General features: G+C 46.1%; 1 protein-coding gene across 1 annotated transcript in view; it reads right to left on the reverse strand.

Moving 5' to 3' along the window:
* The window catches only part of adam22 (ADAM metallopeptidase domain 22), a 473,836-nt gene that overhangs the window by 211,024 nt on the left and 244,702 nt on the right, over positions 1-18,110 (reverse strand). The window contains exons 12-13 of the mRNA XM_041183951.1: positions 17,960-18,044; positions 14,325-14,412 (exon numbers count right to left, since the gene is read on the reverse strand). Of these exons, the coding sequence (XP_041039885.1) occupies positions 14,325-14,412; positions 17,960-18,044 (173 nt within the window). The remainder of the gene's footprint in view (positions 1-14,324; positions 14,413-17,959; positions 18,045-18,110) is intronic.

Below are 18,110 nucleotides of genomic sequence, written 5' to 3' on the forward strand. Positions count from 1 at the left end.
CTATCAACATCCTGGGGGTTACCATTGACCAGAAACTGAACAGAACTAGCCATTTAAATACTGTGGTTACAAGGGAAGGTCAGCGGCTAGGAATCGTGCGACGAGTAACTCACCTCCTGACTCCCCCAAGTCTGTCCACCATCTACAAGGCACAAGTCAGGTGTGTAGTGGAATACTCCCCACTTACCTGGATGAGTGCAGCTCCCACAATACTCAAGAAGCTTGACATCATCCAGGACAAAGCAGCCCGCTTGATTGGCACCATATCCACAAACATTCACTCCCTCCACCATCGATGCACAGTAGCAGCAGCGTGTACCATCTACACGATGCACTGCAGGAATTCACCAAGGCTCCTTCAGAAGCACCTTCCAAACCCACGACCACTACCATCTAGAAGGATAAGGGCAGCAGATAGATGGGAATACTACCACCTGGAAGTTCCCCTCCAAGTCACCCACCATCCTAATTTGGAAATATATCACCATTCATTCACTGTCATTGGTTCAAAATCCTGGAACTCCCTTCCTAACAGCACTGTGGGTGTATCTATACCACATGGACTGCAGCGGTTCAAGAAGGCAGCTCACCACCATCTTCTCAAGGGCAATTAGGGATGGGCAATAAAAGCTGGCCCAGCCAGTGAAGCCCACATCCCCAGAATGAATTAAAAAAAGAAACGGGACACCTCAGTGACCCTCCAAGTGCTCCTTCCCCTCAACGACTCAGGCCATGGCGCCTGGGCATCTGAAGGAGGGAGGAGTGACAGGTAGACACCCCTGGGTCATCCGCTCAGGAATCTCAGAGGCTGTCCACTCCCTCTGATTCCCCTTTGCATGTGATTCCCCTCGACCCTTGTCCTCTGTCACCACAGAGGGAACAGCTGGCCCACAGGAGGACAGCGAAAAGCAAGCCAAGGCCTCGGCTCTCCAGAGGACGCATGCCAAAGTCATCATTGGCAATAGGGCCAACCATTGCACAGGCTGTCTCCACTCTTGCTGCAGATGTCAGGGCAGCACATAGAAGAACTCGGAGGCCTAGAAAAGATAAGAATTTCTGACCACAAGTGGTTGCACAGGTGAACACATTTTGTCACTTTATAATCTGAAAATATATTAACTTTTACTGAATAGTGCACAATGTTGTGTTTCAGCTTCATTCACAGGCTTCGTAAGTCCTTCCCCTAACACCTCCCCCCACCGCCAACCTCCAATCCTCCTCACCCCCACTAGCAGTTCAGCTGCATGCAGACAGACCACAAGTGATTTCTGGAGGGAGAAGTGTGTGTGTGGCAGGGCCTTTCGGAGCCTCTTGCAAGAATTCTCCAACACGTGGATCCTTCTCCATCACACTCATCTCAATGATCTGAGCATTTTCAATGCTGCCTGCGGGGCTTCTCTTTCCGTGTCCATCTGAGCTGAGCTGCATCTCCGCTCACTGATCACACTCCCATGCAGCACCTGTTCCCGCCCAACACACTTTTCACTTTTGATTTTGCAAAAAGGTACTGGTGAAGTATGTCTTTAGCCTTTACCCATAACTGTTGACCCCCTGAATCACCTCCCCACCATCAGCAACCCGAACCCTTTTCTTTCCAGGATGTCCAGGTGAACAAGCTTGTGCCTTCCTGAAAATCCCACCCCCATCCACATTGACCTCCCCAACCACTTCCTTCCCACCTCCAGGATTCATGTCTGCTTCTGAGTTCCCAGCAACCATCGCTGTACCTTATATCGCTACCGTCACACTCTCACCCCGCACCTCCCCCCCCACCCTACTCACTCACTCTGCCCTCTCTTTCCCTCCATTCTCTCCTACCACATCCACCCTCATTTTGCTCCCCGGGAGGCAGTCATCATAACAACCCCCTTGCATGTTCACCTGGACATTCCCACCCCCTTACTCCTTCCTCCACTCTTACTCCTTCCTCCCCCTGGCCTTTTCCCCCGCTGCAAACTCCTTCCTCCCCCAGACTCTGCCCCCCCCCTCAACTCCTTCCCTTCCACCTTCCTCCTCAATTGCCACATTCTCCCCTCCTCCACCATACTCTCTCCCCGGCTTTTGAACCTCATCCCACCAAACACCATCGCCCCCACCTCCCAACCTCAACACCCTCGACAGCATTGTTACCCCCTCAAACAACCTCACATCCCCCAACACCATCAATCTCCCACTTCCTCTCCCAGTCAAACCTAGGCCTTCCTCTCCCACTCACAGCTGGATCTTCCTCTCCACCCGCTCAATGATCATCCACAGCAGACCATGGCCAAAACGCTGATGTATCGAAGCAAACCCTCAATGGTGACCTTCCACCTTCAGTGAACTGCTTTGTGGCAGAGTCATGTCCATATAAAGTCACCCAGCATGCAACACACGTGTTTCCCCAGGGTTTGGTTGCAGTAGGGATCCAGCATCTTCTGCTCCTCGGATGTCCACGATATGAGCAAGGCCCTGACGATAAGTCCCGACTTCTGCAGGTCACTCTCGTCAAGACGTGTTCTGCACCAGCGTATTTTCCCACCAGCCTGGGTGTTAAATTTGACATTGCGGGGGTGGGGGGGGGGTGGTGATTCTGATGAGCAGGGCTTATAATGATAAGCAGATGCATTGAAACGAAGTTCCTGACATCTGGCTGCAGGAAAGGGGGCCCGCCGGGCGAAGCAGACAATTGCAAACTGGTTTCATGACCTTGTGAAACTGATTTTTGGCCTTCCCACCATATTGTCCGCCAAAGGGCATGGAATATTCTTCCGAATTCTTCCAGTTTGTGACCGTCTGCTCCGCCTGTCAATGGCGGGCCACGTTTCCCACCGCCACACATCAGGAACCTAATTTCAATAATTTAGCATCTTATTATAAGCCCTGCTGAACGGAATCATCCCCCACATCAAATTTACCCCCCACATCGGTGTGAATTCAGAATGGCATGCTTCATGACTGCCTTTAAAAGCCGTGCGCCTGATGACGTTAACTTCAAGGAGAATTCGGAGGTGAGTGCACACAACTTTGCGCAGCGCTCACGAGCATCACCTGTAGGACATCAAGGATTATGCACCATGCACTCGATGGGGGTGGGACACAGGCAAATCTCTTTTTCCTGGCTGGTTTTCAGTGCGGTGCCAGGGCAAGGACTCCAGTGCGGGTGAGGCTGGGACAGGGCAGGGGAGGGGGAACAAAAACAGAAAATGCTGGAAAAACTCAGCAGGTGTGACAGCATCTGTGGAGAGAGAAAAACAATGTTAACATTTCGAGTCTGTATGACCCTTATTCAGAGCTGCTCTAAAGAAGGGTCATACAGACTCGAAATGTTAACTCTCCTGCATATGTGAAGGGGCCTTCAGACTTAACCAAGAGAGGTTCTTATGACACATATGCTAACCCATGTGTCTCTCTGGTTGATCCAGCAGGAGGAGAACATCAGAATCACAAAGTCTGGTGATTTAGTAGCATGCTAGATGGCTCACAGAAACGGAGAAGAAGGGTGTGGTGGAGGCGCCTGGCTTGACAAAAAGAGGAGCACCTCCCTCAAGTTGAAGGGGCGGCAGGGCCTGCTGTGCATGCAGCTGAGGATCCACAGGGAGCCATCGCTCGTAGGCACCTTGCTAGATCCAGGGTCTAAGGATGGCGCCTGCCATCCCTGCAGGTGACTGAGAACCAATGTCACCAAAAACTGCGCATGTCTAGGGTACTGGTCAGTCACATATGCCACCTCCTGCAGAATTTAGCATCATGGGGGCATGGAGGACACCCGCTGCCTGTGGCCGTGAAAATGACCACAGTGCTCAATTCTTACACCAGTACTTCCTTCCAGGGCCCCACAGGTGACCTGTGCGGGATCTCGCAAGCCTCCACGCACAGGTGTATCCAGGAGGTCATGGACACCATCTTTGCAAAGGCACAGAACTTTGTGCATTTTGGCTGGGATCAGGAAAGCCAGGAAGCAAGCACGCTGGGATTTGCACAGATCTCTCTGGTTTCCCACAGGTGCAGGGTGCCATCAACTGCACTCATATGGTGCTTAGATCTCCACGGCAACAAGCAGTCAACTACGCCAACTGCAAAGCTTCCACTTGCTGGCTGTACAGCTGGTCTGTGACCATTACAATCATAGAAAATAGGTGCAGGAGCAGGTCATTTGGCCCTTCAAGCCTGTACCTCCATTCAATATGATCATGTCTAATCCTCTATCTCAACACAATACGTCCCTCTCTCCCATTACCTCTTGAGGCCTTTGGAGTCTAGAAATATATCTATTTCCTTTTTAAATATATTCAGTGACTTGGCCTCCACAATCTTCTGTGGTAAAGAATTCCACAGCTTTACAACCCTCTGAATGAAGAGGTTTCTCCTCACCCTAATCCTAAATGGCCAAGATCCCATATCCTGAGACTGTGACCCCTTGTTCTAAACACCCAGCCAGGAAATACCATCCCTGCATCCAGTCTGTCCAGCTCTATCAGAATTTTATACATTTCAATGAGATCCCCTTTCATTCTACTAAACTTCAGTGAATACAGGCCTAGTCGATCCAATCTCTCTTAAAACAACAATCCTGCGATCCCAGGAAAAAGTCTGGTGAACTTTTACTGCACTCCCTCAATGGCAAGAATATCCTTTCTTAGGTATAGAGACCATAACGGCACACATACTCCAGGTGTGGTCTCACAAAGGCCCTGTACAGCTGCAGTGACATATCCTTGCTCCTGTACTGAAGCTCTCTTGCAATGAGGACCAACATAACATTTGCCTTCTTAGCTTGTTAGCAAGCATCTGCAGGCTTGCTTTCAGTAATTGGTGTACATGGGCACACAGGTCACTTTGTACATCAATATTTCCCAATCTATCACCATTTAAATAATACTCTGCCATTCTGTTTTTCCTACCAAAGTGGATAACTTCACACTTATCCATGTTATACTGCATCTGCTATGTATTTGCCTGCTCGCTCAACCTGTCTAAATTGCCTTGAAGCCTCTTAACATCCTCCTCATCGCTCACATTCCCACCAAGTTCCATGTCATCAGCAAACTTGGAAATATTAATTTGTTTCCCCCACCCAAATCATTCAGGAGAATTTTCCCCATTACAGAATCACACAGTGCAGAAGAGGCCTTTCAGCCCATCGATTCTGCATCAACACGTGAGAAACACCTGACCTACCTAACTAATCCCATTTACCAGCAATTGGCCCATAGCCTTGAAAGTTATGACATGCCAAGTGCTCATCCAGGTACGTTTTAAAGGATGTGAGGCAACCCGCCTCCACCAGCCTCCCAGGCAGTGCATTCCAGACAGTCACCACCCTCTGGGTAAAAATGTTTTTCCTCACATCCCCCCTAAACCTCCTGCCCCTCACCTTGAACTTATGTCCCCTTGTGACCAGCCCTTCAACTAAAAGGAACAGCTGCTCCCTAACCACCCTGTCCATGCCCCTCATAATCTTATACACCTCGATCAGGTCGCCCCTCAGTCTTCTCTGCTCCAACAAAAACAACCGAAGTCTATTCAACCTCTCTTCATAACTTAAATGTTTCATCCCAAGCAAAATCCTCTGCACCCCCTCCAACGCAATCACGTCCTTCCTATAATGTGGCAACCAGAACTGCACACAGTACTCCAGCTGTGGCCTCACCAAGGTTCTATACAACTCCAACATGACCTCCCTACTTTTGTAATCTATGCCTCGATTGATAAAGGCAAGTGTCCCATGTGCCTTTTTCACCATCCCACTAACATGCCCCTCTGCCTTCAGGGATCTATGGACACACATGCCAAGGTCCCTTTGTTCCTCAGAACTTCCTAGTGTCATGCCATTCATTGAATACTTCCTTGTCAAATTACTCCTTCCAAAGTGTATCATCTCACACTTTTCAGAGTTAAATTCCATCTGCCACTTATCTGCCCATTTGACCATCCCATCTACATCTTCCTGTAGCCCAAGACACTCAACCTCACTGTTAACCACCCAGCCAATCGTTGTGTCATCCTATGTTGGGCGGGCCGAGCGGGAGTGACCTGCGATTGGGTCTGCGCCACCATTTTACGCGGGTAGGCCAATTAAGGCCCGCCCAGCGTCTTTCTCAACTCCTGAGGATAGCGGGAGTGAGCAGGCGGCAGCGGGCATGCACAGACTGCCAGGTCCAATGGTGACCTGGCAGTCTGTTTAAATGAAAGCCTTGCGGCCGTTGCAAGGCTGTTCACAATGGCCAGCAGAAGAGCTCAGCAGAGGGCTACTGTGCATCAGGCAAGTCCGGAGGGTAGGCCAGCGGGGCAGGCCAGGCCAGAGGGTAGGCCAGCAGGGTAGGCTAGGCAGGAGGGTAGGGCAGCAGATTAGGCCAGGTAGGAGGGTAGGGCAGCGGGGCAGGCCAGGCCAGAGGGTAGGCCAGCAGGTTAGGCCAGGCAGGAGGGTAGGGCAGCGGGGCAGTATGCCCCTCGTTTCTCAGATGAATGCCTAGCTGCCCTCCTGGAGGAAGTGGCAGCATGGTGGGAGGTCCTGCTTCCGAGGGACGGGAAGCGGAGGCCTCCCCACCTGACCAAACATGCATCAGAGGAGGTGGCCGAGAGTATGAGCTCCCATGATGTGGTGCGACGCACATGGGTCCAGTGCTGTAAAAGATTCAACGACCTCCTGCACTCGGGAAGGGTGAGTACCATGTTGGCTGAGGTCACTTAATGCAGCCGTCACCCTTTATCCCCAACCGTCGCCACCCCCTCCCCCAGCAACTCTGCGTGAAGTTACAGCATTGAATCCTTCACGGCATGTATCCCTCGCTGGGTGGGCCAGCAGATATTGCCCATGCCTAGTTCACCCCTAGTGGGTTGAGCTAAGATGGGTTCTGCACCCGCAGCATGTGTGACACCGACAACAAGAATAAAGAATGGGGGTGAAACTCAAGGGTCTGCACCTAGGCATAGTGCTGGAATAGCCAAGCATGTCAAAGTCAGGGTGCTGACATGCAGGGAGGGGGACTTCCAAGTTGCGGAGCACCAATCCATCTGCTAGCCTTTTCATTCCACGTGCTTGTGCCTCCTTGCTTAGCAAGGTTACTTACACCTTGTGGTGCCAAATATGAATGAGGCAGCATTTGGGCAAGCGCAGGTCAGCCCTGGCTTCTTTGGGTGAGTGTGCAGCAGCTGTGGAGTAACAAAGAACTGGAGTCCTGCAATGTTGGGGTGGCAGGGATGTGATGGGAATCTAGGTCGGGCTAGACTAATCAATGCTCCTGTCTCCTTTTCAGGAGAAGACTACACACAATTCCACCAAGCAGATGCGGACAGGTGGTAGCCAGGCCTGACACCTTTTGAGCAGCAGGCCATGGATTTGGAGAGGCGCCATGTGCCCAGGTCCACCGGTGGCAGTGAGGCTGGGGTGCCACAGGGAGGTATGTTTGCCGAGCATTCAGGTCACCATGTGTGTCCCAAAAGCTATGGCACTGCTGAATGCTAAGTGACTGAAGTTTGCAACATGGGTTGACCATTGATTATGGAAGGATGAGAGCATAATGATCCAGGGCAGTGGCGTGTAAGGTGACATTGTCTACACTGTAACTAATCAAATGTCCTTGTTCTTCCTTTCAGCATCACCAGAGCAGGGCTGGGAGGAGGAGGCAGAGGGGCCACCTCTCACACCTGAGGGCCCAGAGGAAATCGATTCATCAGCATCACACATCTCTGCCAGGCAGGCACCAGCGCAGGTACTAGCTCCTCAGTGTGAATTAGATCTTTGGCTAGTGTCACAGCAGTAAGGGCACTTCACAATAGCCTGAGGTGCAGGCAGAGACAGAGAGTGCCCAGGGTGTCGGCAGTCGGAGGACTGCTGGGGGCCAGGTACATGCTCGGTTGGTGGCTGATGATGTGCCTCTAGAGGCATCCGTGAGGCAGCAAATGCCGGAAGTGCAGCAGGCTATGTGGGAGGATCTGGCCGGAGATACATGAGGCGCTGCGAGGCATGTGCCCATGCTGGAAGAGTCCACGGGAAGCATCAGCAATGCAATGAGCCTCATGGCCGAGCGCCATGCTTCCTCTAGGGAGAGAGGCTGCTCCAGGAGAACAATCAGGGCCTCCTGGGGTTGCACTCGGGCTTGCAAGTCCTCACAGTGGCATTGACCTCGGCTAGTCATGCCTGTGTGGGAGATGGTTTGGGCACCAAGCATCCCAGCTCGGTGCTCATCCACCTACAGGAGCAGGGAGGTCCAAAGCGACCTCACGTCGGCGCAGCAGCTGCCTGTCATCTCTGCGGGCTCTTCGCAGCGCTCCGGATGAGGGCAGTAGCTCCTCCGCCCTCTGCCAGTGACCATTTCCCCTCTTAATCAATCTCTTGGTCCTCCTTTGTTGAATTCTAAACTGCTCCCAATCCTCAGGCTTGTTACTTTTGCCACCAAGCTTATATGACGCATCATCCCAGAGTCATCTGGATGGATGGCCCTGGGATGTGCACCTGCTGATCCTCCTCTCTATGGGCGCTCAAGGGCCCCTGGCTGACTCCTTGAGAGGAAGGGGCAGCTGGAGTGAGCTCGAGATGCTTCGCCATTGACACTGATGGATGCCTGCAAGTGCCTCAGTGATGGAGTGCAGCTCCTGCAGCAGTGCAGGGCCAATGTCCAGGACCAAGCGCTCCACGGCAGCTGCCATCCTACCAGTGTTGACCATGGTGTGTTGGAAAGCCAACACTATCACCTCAGACTTAGGGCGGATGGACTCCTCTGTTATGCCTTGCAATCTGAGGAGTGCAGCGGACATCCCTTTCTGATGTTCCCAAGCTTGTCTTTGCAGCTCCAGAAACCGAGGAATGACTGAGTCCAGAGGCACTGCATCTGATTCAGACTCAGCAGATTTCTGGCCTCCAGCAGTCCTCTGAGTGCTAGAAACCTTGGAAGTCCCTGCCGCCGCCTGCTGTGGATCAGACTGTGCAATGTGCTCACTAGATTGTGACCCGAGGCTCCTCTAGAACTAGCTGCTGTCGAGCTGTGTGTCTCTGTGTAGGTGGAGGGCATGGGTGAGCGCTATGATGGGTCTTCAATTAGGCTGTCATCAGATTCTTCTTCTGAGTTGTCTTCGGGGTTTGAGCCGAGGGTCCCTTTCATTGTCCTCCTCAGCTGCTTCGCAGATGTGCCTGAAAGAGAAGGGAGGGATAATTAGTGCATGGCAGGGGAACTCACTCACAGCATGGTTTTGTGATGGAAGTTGCGCTGTTGGGTCCTCTCTTGGTTGAGCGCCGCCGACCTCAGCACAGGAACAGTCCAGATCATCACTGGCCAGCTGGATGACTCTATTTTCAAAGCCTGTGAGGACCTTGATGTCGGGCATTCACCTGCTAGTCTGCGACCTCTCCCTTTTGTTGTGTGTCAGTTGCCCTGCATGAATACAGATGGAGAGAGTGTAAGCAAGATGCCTGCCCGGCCAGATGAGAAGGATGCCTGGCATGTGTGGGTGGTGAGTGGTGCCATGGGTGGATGAGGACAGGATCTTCAGGGCAGATGAAGGCATGTGTGAGAGAGTGGATGGTGATGTTCCTTGAATTGGCAGTGACTGAGATCCCTGTGGGTGTGTGATGGGTTTGTGAGTGTGTGAGTTGAGAATGATGAGGAGAGTGACTTACCCTGGCCAAATGGAGGAGATCATTCATCCTCTTTCGGCACTGGGTGGCTGTCTTCTATTGCAGGGCATTGGCGCTGACCACCACTGCCACTGCCTCCCATGCTGGATTTGTCACCTTGCTTGTTGGTCTTCACCCAGAGCGGGGGTAGAGGACTTCACAACGGGCCTCCACTGCGTCCAGTAGGCACTTGAGGGAGGCATCGCTAAATTTGGGGGCAGCATGTTTCTTCACTTTCCAGCAGCTTTCGATCCCTTAGAGAGTGCTAGCTCTGTGCAGGGGTGCCTTTTAAATATGGCGCCCGGGTTACTGAAGACCTGAGATGACTGTGGGTGTATCCCAGTGATCCGGTGTGTTTCCTGAGAATGCATTATTAATGAGGCACTGGGAAAGGGACGATACGGCGTGAAAACCCAACATTGCAGCCGGCGCATAAAACAACTTTTTTCACGTCCACTTCCCCACTTAATGCAAACACTAGGATGATTCTGCCCCCCCCACTCTTTTTAGCTCAAGACCAGAAGAAAACATCTCACAAAGGGACCTTAGAGCTGTGGATGCACACACTTGTTTTAGGGTCAAAGAAATTTGAAATCTACTGTTTACATACAAAATTCACAATAAAAGTTTCTGAACATGTTCACCCATGCCCATCTAATGAAATGGGAAAATAAGAAAACAGAAATAGGACTAAATACAATTAGTAGGGAAATCATGAAATTAGGGGAGAAAAATGAACAAATGGAAAGACACTTAAATGGTCAGTTGCAGTTTAAGAAGGGGGCTCACCACCATCTTCTCAAGGGAAATTAGGGATGGGCGACAAATACTGACCTTTTCAGCATTGCTCATATCCCATGAAATCATTTTTTAAAATGCTTAAATGGTGACAAAGGCATTTCTGGATTATGTGACTGTATTGCTCTTGCATTAAACTATACTTGGGACTCATGAAAGTGCCCTGTGGGAAAACATTTGATGCACTAAAATTGTATGTTATCTCACTGCACTTGGCTCTTAATTAAAAGATTATAATTAATTTTCTACATAATTCTTCAGGCACTGCTCATACATTTACCGTCAATTCTCCGTGCCTTTTGCATTCACCATTAATTTGTGTTATATTTCACTTGACCCTCCACTTGGTACTCACTCAATTATTCATACAATTAATTATGCATCAGTCCAAATGTCTCCTTTTGTTCCTATCTCATCAATAATCTTCCAAGGATTGGTTGATATGGATTTATATTCTGTGTTTTACATTCCAATTGTTTTACAACAAATACAAAAGAAGCAATTAAAAGCAAAAAATAAGAAAAAGATATTTAATTGTGAAACCCTGTCCTACTTCTTAATCATTCCAACATACACTTCCTTTCCACCATACCTTTATGTGCAAGTTCAGGAGATGCAACATCTGTCCTTTAACTCTGACCTTCCCATTCCCATTTCCAGGGCCCCAAAAACCTTTCAAAGAGAAACTGTGATTTACTTGTACTTCTTTCAATATAGTATAATGTAGTCACCGCTCACAATGTGGTCTCTTTTACACTGGGGAGACCAAAGGCAAATTGGTGAGCACTTTGTATAATACCTTCTTTCAGTCTGCAAATGGAACCCTGAGCTTCTGGTCACCTACCATTTTAATTATTGACCCCATGCCCACTGTGAACTCTCAGTCCTCAGCCTCCTACAATGTTACATTGAAGCTTAGTGTAATCTTGAGGAAGACACTTAGGCACAGTTAAGGACTTTACAGCCTTCCAGACTCAAAATTGAGTTCAACAATTTCATACGAATATGGAGCAGGAGTAGGCCATTCAGCCCCTCGAGCCTGCTCCACTATTTAATAAGATCATAGCTGATCTGATAGTAACCTGATATCTGCATCCCACCTACTGCCAATAACCTATCACCCCCTTGCTTACCAAGAATCTATCTACATCTGCCTTAAAAATATTCACTCTGCTTCCATCACCTTTTCAGGAAGAGAGTTCCAAAGACTCACAACCCTCTGAGTGAAAACATTTTGCCTCACCTCTCTTCAAATGGGCAACCCCTTATTGTTAAACAGTGACCCCTAGTTCTAGATTCTTCCACAAGAGGAAACATCCTCTCCACATCCTCCCTGTCAAGACCCCACAGGGTTCTTATAGGTTTCAATCAAGTTGCCTCTTACTCTTCTAAACTCCAGTGGATAACAGGCCTAGTCTGTCCAACCTTACACCATAAGACAACCCACCCATTCCAGGTATTAGTTTGGTAAACCATCTCTGGACTGCTTTCAATGCATTTACATCCTTCCTTAAATAAGGTGACCAATACTGTACACAATACTCCAAATGTGGTCTCACTAGTGCCCTGTACAACTGAAGCATAACCTCCCAACTTTTGTTATCAATTCCCCTCCCAATAAATGATAACATTCTATCAGCTTTCCTAATTACTTCTTGTACTTGCATACTAGCCTTTTGTGATTCATGCACTAGGAGACCCAGATCGCTCTGCACCTCAGAGCTCTGCAATCTCTCACCATTTAGATAATGTGCTTCTCTTTTATTCTTCCTGCCAAAATGGACAATTTCACATTTTCCCACATTATACTCCATTTGCCAGATCTTTGCCCACTCACTTAATCTATCTATGTCTCTTTGTAGCCTCCTTATGTCCTCTTCACAACTTAGTTTCCTAATCTATTTGTGTCATCAGCAAATTTGGCAACCATCCCTTCAATCTCTTCATCCAAGTCATTTATATAAATTGTAGACAGTTGAGGTCCCAGCACTGATCCCTGTGGCACACCACTCGTCACATCTTGCCAACCTGAAAAAGACCATTTATGCCTACCCTCTGCTTCCTGTTAGCCAGCCAATCTTCTATCCATGCCAATATGTCACCCCTATACCATGAGCTTTTATTTTCTACAATAACCTTTGATGTGGCACTTCATCAAATGCCTTCTGGAATTTCAGATCATAAACTCTGATCCTATTTTTTGAGACAGGAGTTCTTAGTAATGATTTTGCTGCAGTATTTCCCAATTTATACCTCCTTTAGACCTATCTTTTGTGACTTTACTTGTCCCATAACCATTCCCTTTTGTCTTGCAGCATCATTCTGTTTGTCATTCAATCTCCCCATCTTCCACCCTTTTACTCGTTTCCCCTTCTCACCTTTCCCTCCCTTTTTACTTGCATAAAATCCATTACATCTATAACATTTTCCAGTTCTGATGAAAGGTCATCTATCTGAAACATTGGCCGGAATTTTCCAACCGCCACCCCCACCACCCCATGGTGGGGCCAGTGAGCCATTGAAATCTCCATTCACATCGGCGGGACAGGAAGATCCTGCTGGCGTGAGGGGCTGGAAAATTCTGGCCATTGGCTCTGTTTCTCGGGCTACAGATGCTGCCTTAATATTTGCAGCATTCTCTGTTCTTATTTCTGATTTTTAGCATCTGCAGTATTTTATTTTCATTATAACCTGATTTAAAGGCATGAAGACAGATTAGGAATGCTGGGCCATCGAATGGTATTGGTTAATCATCATTAAAATATAGAAAGTAATGAACAATTATTAAAATATTTTGAGAGGAAAGAATTTTGCTAAGTTCCAGTGAAACGAAGTTTTGGGGCTGAGGCAATAGGGAATTGGCAGTCCATCCAATACTCCACCCCATTTTCTTTTCCACTGACTCCAATGAAAACTAAAATTGGCTGGAATGTAAAAGTGGTTTCCGATTCACTACCACCCAGTTGCATGATCAACCAAGATGGATTTCATCCCCATTTTGACTAGTTTTGGGTTTTGCACTTGGCGATGGGTATTGAGATTCAGAAGAGGATGTAGAGGAGTAAAGCTAGGATAATATCTCATACTCAGATCACATAGAAGGATACGGCCAGTTTATCTTGTTTATTAAGGAGAAAAAATAGGCTCAGTGGGAATATGATTTAGGTTTTTTGAAGTAGGAAAGGAATAGATGTAGTAGATTTCGAGATATGAAATAGATACTCAGTGTAGGATAAGAGGACCTGCTTCTGAAGTGGCTAGAAACAGAACAAATGGCAGCAAGTACATCTGTTCTTAGAACCTAATGCTCTGCTGTAAAGGGTTAATGATGGATGTGTTAAGTATGGGGCCACTACATATTTGAGAAGATATTTAACAAATTTTGGCATATTGGAAGTGTGTGGATTCATTTATTTTGCCTAGTGATGTGTTATGAATAATCATTATCTCCTGCAGCATGTTGATTATCTTATGAAGTCAGGCATAAATTTCTCTAAGTTTTCTTCCAATTGCCAACAGCTGTTATTCTCTGTAGCTTCACTTTGCCAATCCCAGGAGTTTGCATTACTAACAGTTGCTGAGCACAGTGCATCAGGTGGCACTATCTAGTACATAGGGTAAGCACTAATGGACCTGAAGCATTTTCTTGACAATTTTTCACATTTCAGAATGCACAGATTTATCCTATATATCCCTTTATCCTATATACGTTGCTTTTTAGGTTCATAAAAAAGATTTTTCCATCTCCTTTGACAAAATCATGAGTACATACATAACTGAGATAGCAATAAGAAGAAAGACCATTTTACTTTATCTGAAATAAAGATTTGTTTCTCTGGAACAAAGATTTGGTGTACACAGATCATATTAAATTTTTAAAAAGAAGATCCCTCTTAAACATAGACATTCATGAATCACTGTGAAAACTTACCATTCATTCTTTTCTTATCTGGGAAGATGCCAAGGTTCTGGGCCAGGCTCTGAGCAAGTGTGACAGTCATTGCACCAGCAGCTCCAAACTGAAACAAAGCATCAGACATCGTCTGTAATGACTCTCCAATTAAAAAAAAATATAGCAAACTCTTCAGTTTTCAGTTTCTTCACTACAAAAGACATTAAGAGGATTTTGGGGAGGACAAACATGGCAATTGAATACACAATAACTGGTAGGATTCTAAAAAGTGTAGATGGACCTTGGAGTGCATGTCCACGGATCCCTGAAGGTAGCAGGACAGATAGATAAGCTGGTCAAAAAACATTTGGGATACTTTTCTTTATTGACCAAAATCTAGAGTATAAAAGCACAGAACCGTATAAAACACTAGTTACATCATAGCCAGAGAACTGCATACAGTTCTGGTCACCGCATTACAGGGAGGATGTGACTGAACTAACAAGGATACAGAGAGGACTTACAATGATGTTGCCAGAAGTTGAGAATTTTAACTATAGAGAAAGATAGCTTAGGTTTCTTTGAAACATAGAAGACTGAGAGGAGATTTAACTGGGGTGTATAAAATTATGAGAGGCCTGGAAAGAGTGTATAGGAAGGACTTATTGCCATTAACAGAAGTCAATAACCAGAGAACAAATACTTAAAGTAATTGGTAGAAGGATTACAGGCAAGTTGAGGCAAGGGGGGTCTGGAGCTGACTGAAAGGGTGTATGAAGCAGAAACCCTCATTACAGATAAAACTCATTTGGATATGCACTTGAGGTGTTGTAACCTACAGTGGGAATAGGCTGAATAGACCTTTATCAGCCGCATGGCCTCTTTCTGTGGTATAAATTTTTCATTGCTTCTGTTGTGTTATTTAAAATGTTCTCATCATGTACAAAAACAATGGCTGTGGGTCAGCTGCCCATTTTACACCCAACAGGTTTTCCTTTATGAGAAAGAATATTTGGGTGGGATGTAAAACATGCGACCAATCAACTGCTGGTCATTTACTTCTTGGCGGGAACGGTTATAATCATTCAGGATGGGGAAGCTTTTCAATAGCTCTGCTCAGCAGAAATGGGGCACTAATAACTCAACATCAAAGAGAAAGACTTACAGCGCAGTTCCAACTCCCGAGCTGGCTGATGCCACCTTGAAAGGTGCCCCAATGGACTGCTAAAATACCTGCCTGTATCAGGAGGTAGATCTCAAAAATGCAGTGCCTCCCTCCACCGGAATCGAAACTCAGGATATCAGATTTTCAAAACATTTGGAGTTAGTATTTAACTTTTGCTGTGTCTATTATTGTAATTGTAAAAGGAATGAAAAAGCAGTAATCAAATCAGGTGTTAAAATAGCTAAAGTTATGCTTTTAGTTTCCTATGACTGTAAATACAGGGTCTGATTTTAACTGCGTAAGTGAATGGGTTTTGAAGGGGTTAAAATTGGGCTCACAGAATCTCTAAAATATGAAATAAATTTTTTGTTGCTCTTTATTTTTTAGGAACCTAACCATTGAATCATTAAGATTTGGGCAGGTGCTGTCAGAAATTGATTCACAGCTGTCATTATGAAAATATACATCCTTCAAAATGATGAGTGTGAATAACACACGTAATTTTTTCACACACAACAGGTTTTAACTGCTATTTTGAAAATTTGGAAGCCTGAGCTCTGAATAATAATGTTTCACCTTGCACAATTTAAAATTGAGGTTCAACATCCACCTCTGCTTTTATGTTAAAATGCTAGTAGCCTTTCAAACTACTTCATTCCTCAACCTTGTCAAGTATATTTTTGCAAACTTCACTAATAGAAGCAGGTTTATCTGCATGTCCATGCAGTAAATCTGCACATTGCTTTGATTGTACACTGCAGTCTTGTAACAAACAATCCTGCACACAATGCCACGTACTACAATTGTACAGCTTATGTAACTTAATCTATTTACAGTAAAGGTGTACTTAGATTTCCTGGACTGTGCTCAGACATTCCAGTCACGTACCACTGAACTGTCTGCTACTGTTTAACACAACAGAAAATATTTAAAATTCCCCTGTGGCCTCTAATCTGCTGCTAAATTAAAGGAGACGGATGCATTCCTTTAGCACACTTAGCAGTGAACTGCTAATATTGCAACTACTAGCAATAATCAACAAATTGAAAAGTTTAATTTAAAAATAATAATAGAAAACAAATAGCATTACTGCCACATTAAACGTGAAAGAAAGGGATAAGAGCTGACTCCTGCATACCTGCTGCCTGGCAGCTTTTGCTGCAGTAGACAGTATAACAGACTGATTTGGAGGGAGCTGAGGCTGACTGCTAGGTAATTAATTTCTTAACTATTTAAAAATAAAAGCATATTTTAACAAACTGTCATGAATCTGGCAAAATAAAAGGCACTAAATATTACTAAAATAAACATATTCACTTAATAGATTTTACTAAAGTGGCATTATGATCACGAGGTAATTTTTGTCCTTAGGTCCCTGTTTTCTTTTGGTCACATCTACTATCCATGGCAAGGATGCAAGTGTGAAAGCTACTCAGAAAAGACTTAAGGGTCAGTGTATATAGGTTGTTAAAATATCACAAACAGGTCCATTCCACATGTGCTCTAACCAAAGGTAGGTTCTTGGCTCATTGTCTGCTGATACTCTATGCTGAGCTATTTACCTTGGCAGTTTTTGAGAGTGGTATTTTGCCACTGCCTCTCACTCTCCAGGGCATGGCAGAGACAGGTCCCAAGTCTACCCCAGCTGGAGCAGGAACTGAACTGAACCACACACTAGTCATCTTGTCAATTGAGTTAACCAGCCCCCCTGACAACCAGGTACAAAAAATAACTAAAAAGGCTAATGAAATACTGACTTTAATTGCTAGAAGACTAGAATACAAGTGGGTTGAAGTTACACTGCAGTCATACAAAGCCCTGGCTAGATCATACCTTGGAGTACAGTGAGCAGTTCTGGGCACCATATCTTAGGAAGGCTTTATTGGTCCTGGAGGGAGTATAGCATAGATTTATCAGAAATATAACTGGGCTCCAAAGGTTAAATTACAGGGAGAGATTATACAAACTAGGATCATATTCTTTGCACTTTAGAAGGCTAAGGACTGATTGTATCAAAGTTTCAAGATATTAAGGGGAACTGATAGCCTAAAAATTAGAGCCAGGTCTTTCAAGAGTCAAGTTAGGAAAAACCTCCACATGCAAAGGGTAAAAGAAGTTTGATACTCTCTTCTGAAAATGATAGTTAATGCTAGGACAACTGTTAATTTTAAATCTGAGATAGATAGATTTATGCTAACCAAAGCTACTAAGGGATATGGGACAAAGGCAGGTACATTGCATTAGGCCACAGATAGCCCTGATCTTACTGAATGGCAGAACAAGTTTGAGGGGCTAAATGTCCTATTCCTGTACTTATGTTCATAGAGCTGCTCTCAGAGGTTCACTGGGAGGCAGTTGGTCTCAGTTCTAACGTTTATCAAAGCAACACAACTCAGCATGGCAACCGGGTGACACAGGAAACTGAACCTGCATCTCACCATTGCATTGGTACAGCCCACCTTGCAATTGCTTTATGGCAACTTAAATGTTAGTAGAACAGAAGATTTACCTCATTCACTCCGCCACCTTTAGATTGCGTACAAATCCCACCAACGTATGCTACTCCACTCTGGCTACTTTTAAACATAGTACCCCTTAAAATAAAGAAAACAGTCTTTAACTTCAGATATATTTCAAAAGATATATCAAAGGAATAATGA

Source organism: Carcharodon carcharias, chromosome 3, assembly GCF_017639515.1.
Source record: "Carcharodon carcharias isolate sCarCar2 chromosome 3, sCarCar2.pri, whole genome shotgun sequence".
In the NCBI taxonomy this organism is placed as follows: Eukaryota; Metazoa; Chordata; class Chondrichthyes; order Lamniformes; family Lamnidae; genus Carcharodon; species Carcharodon carcharias.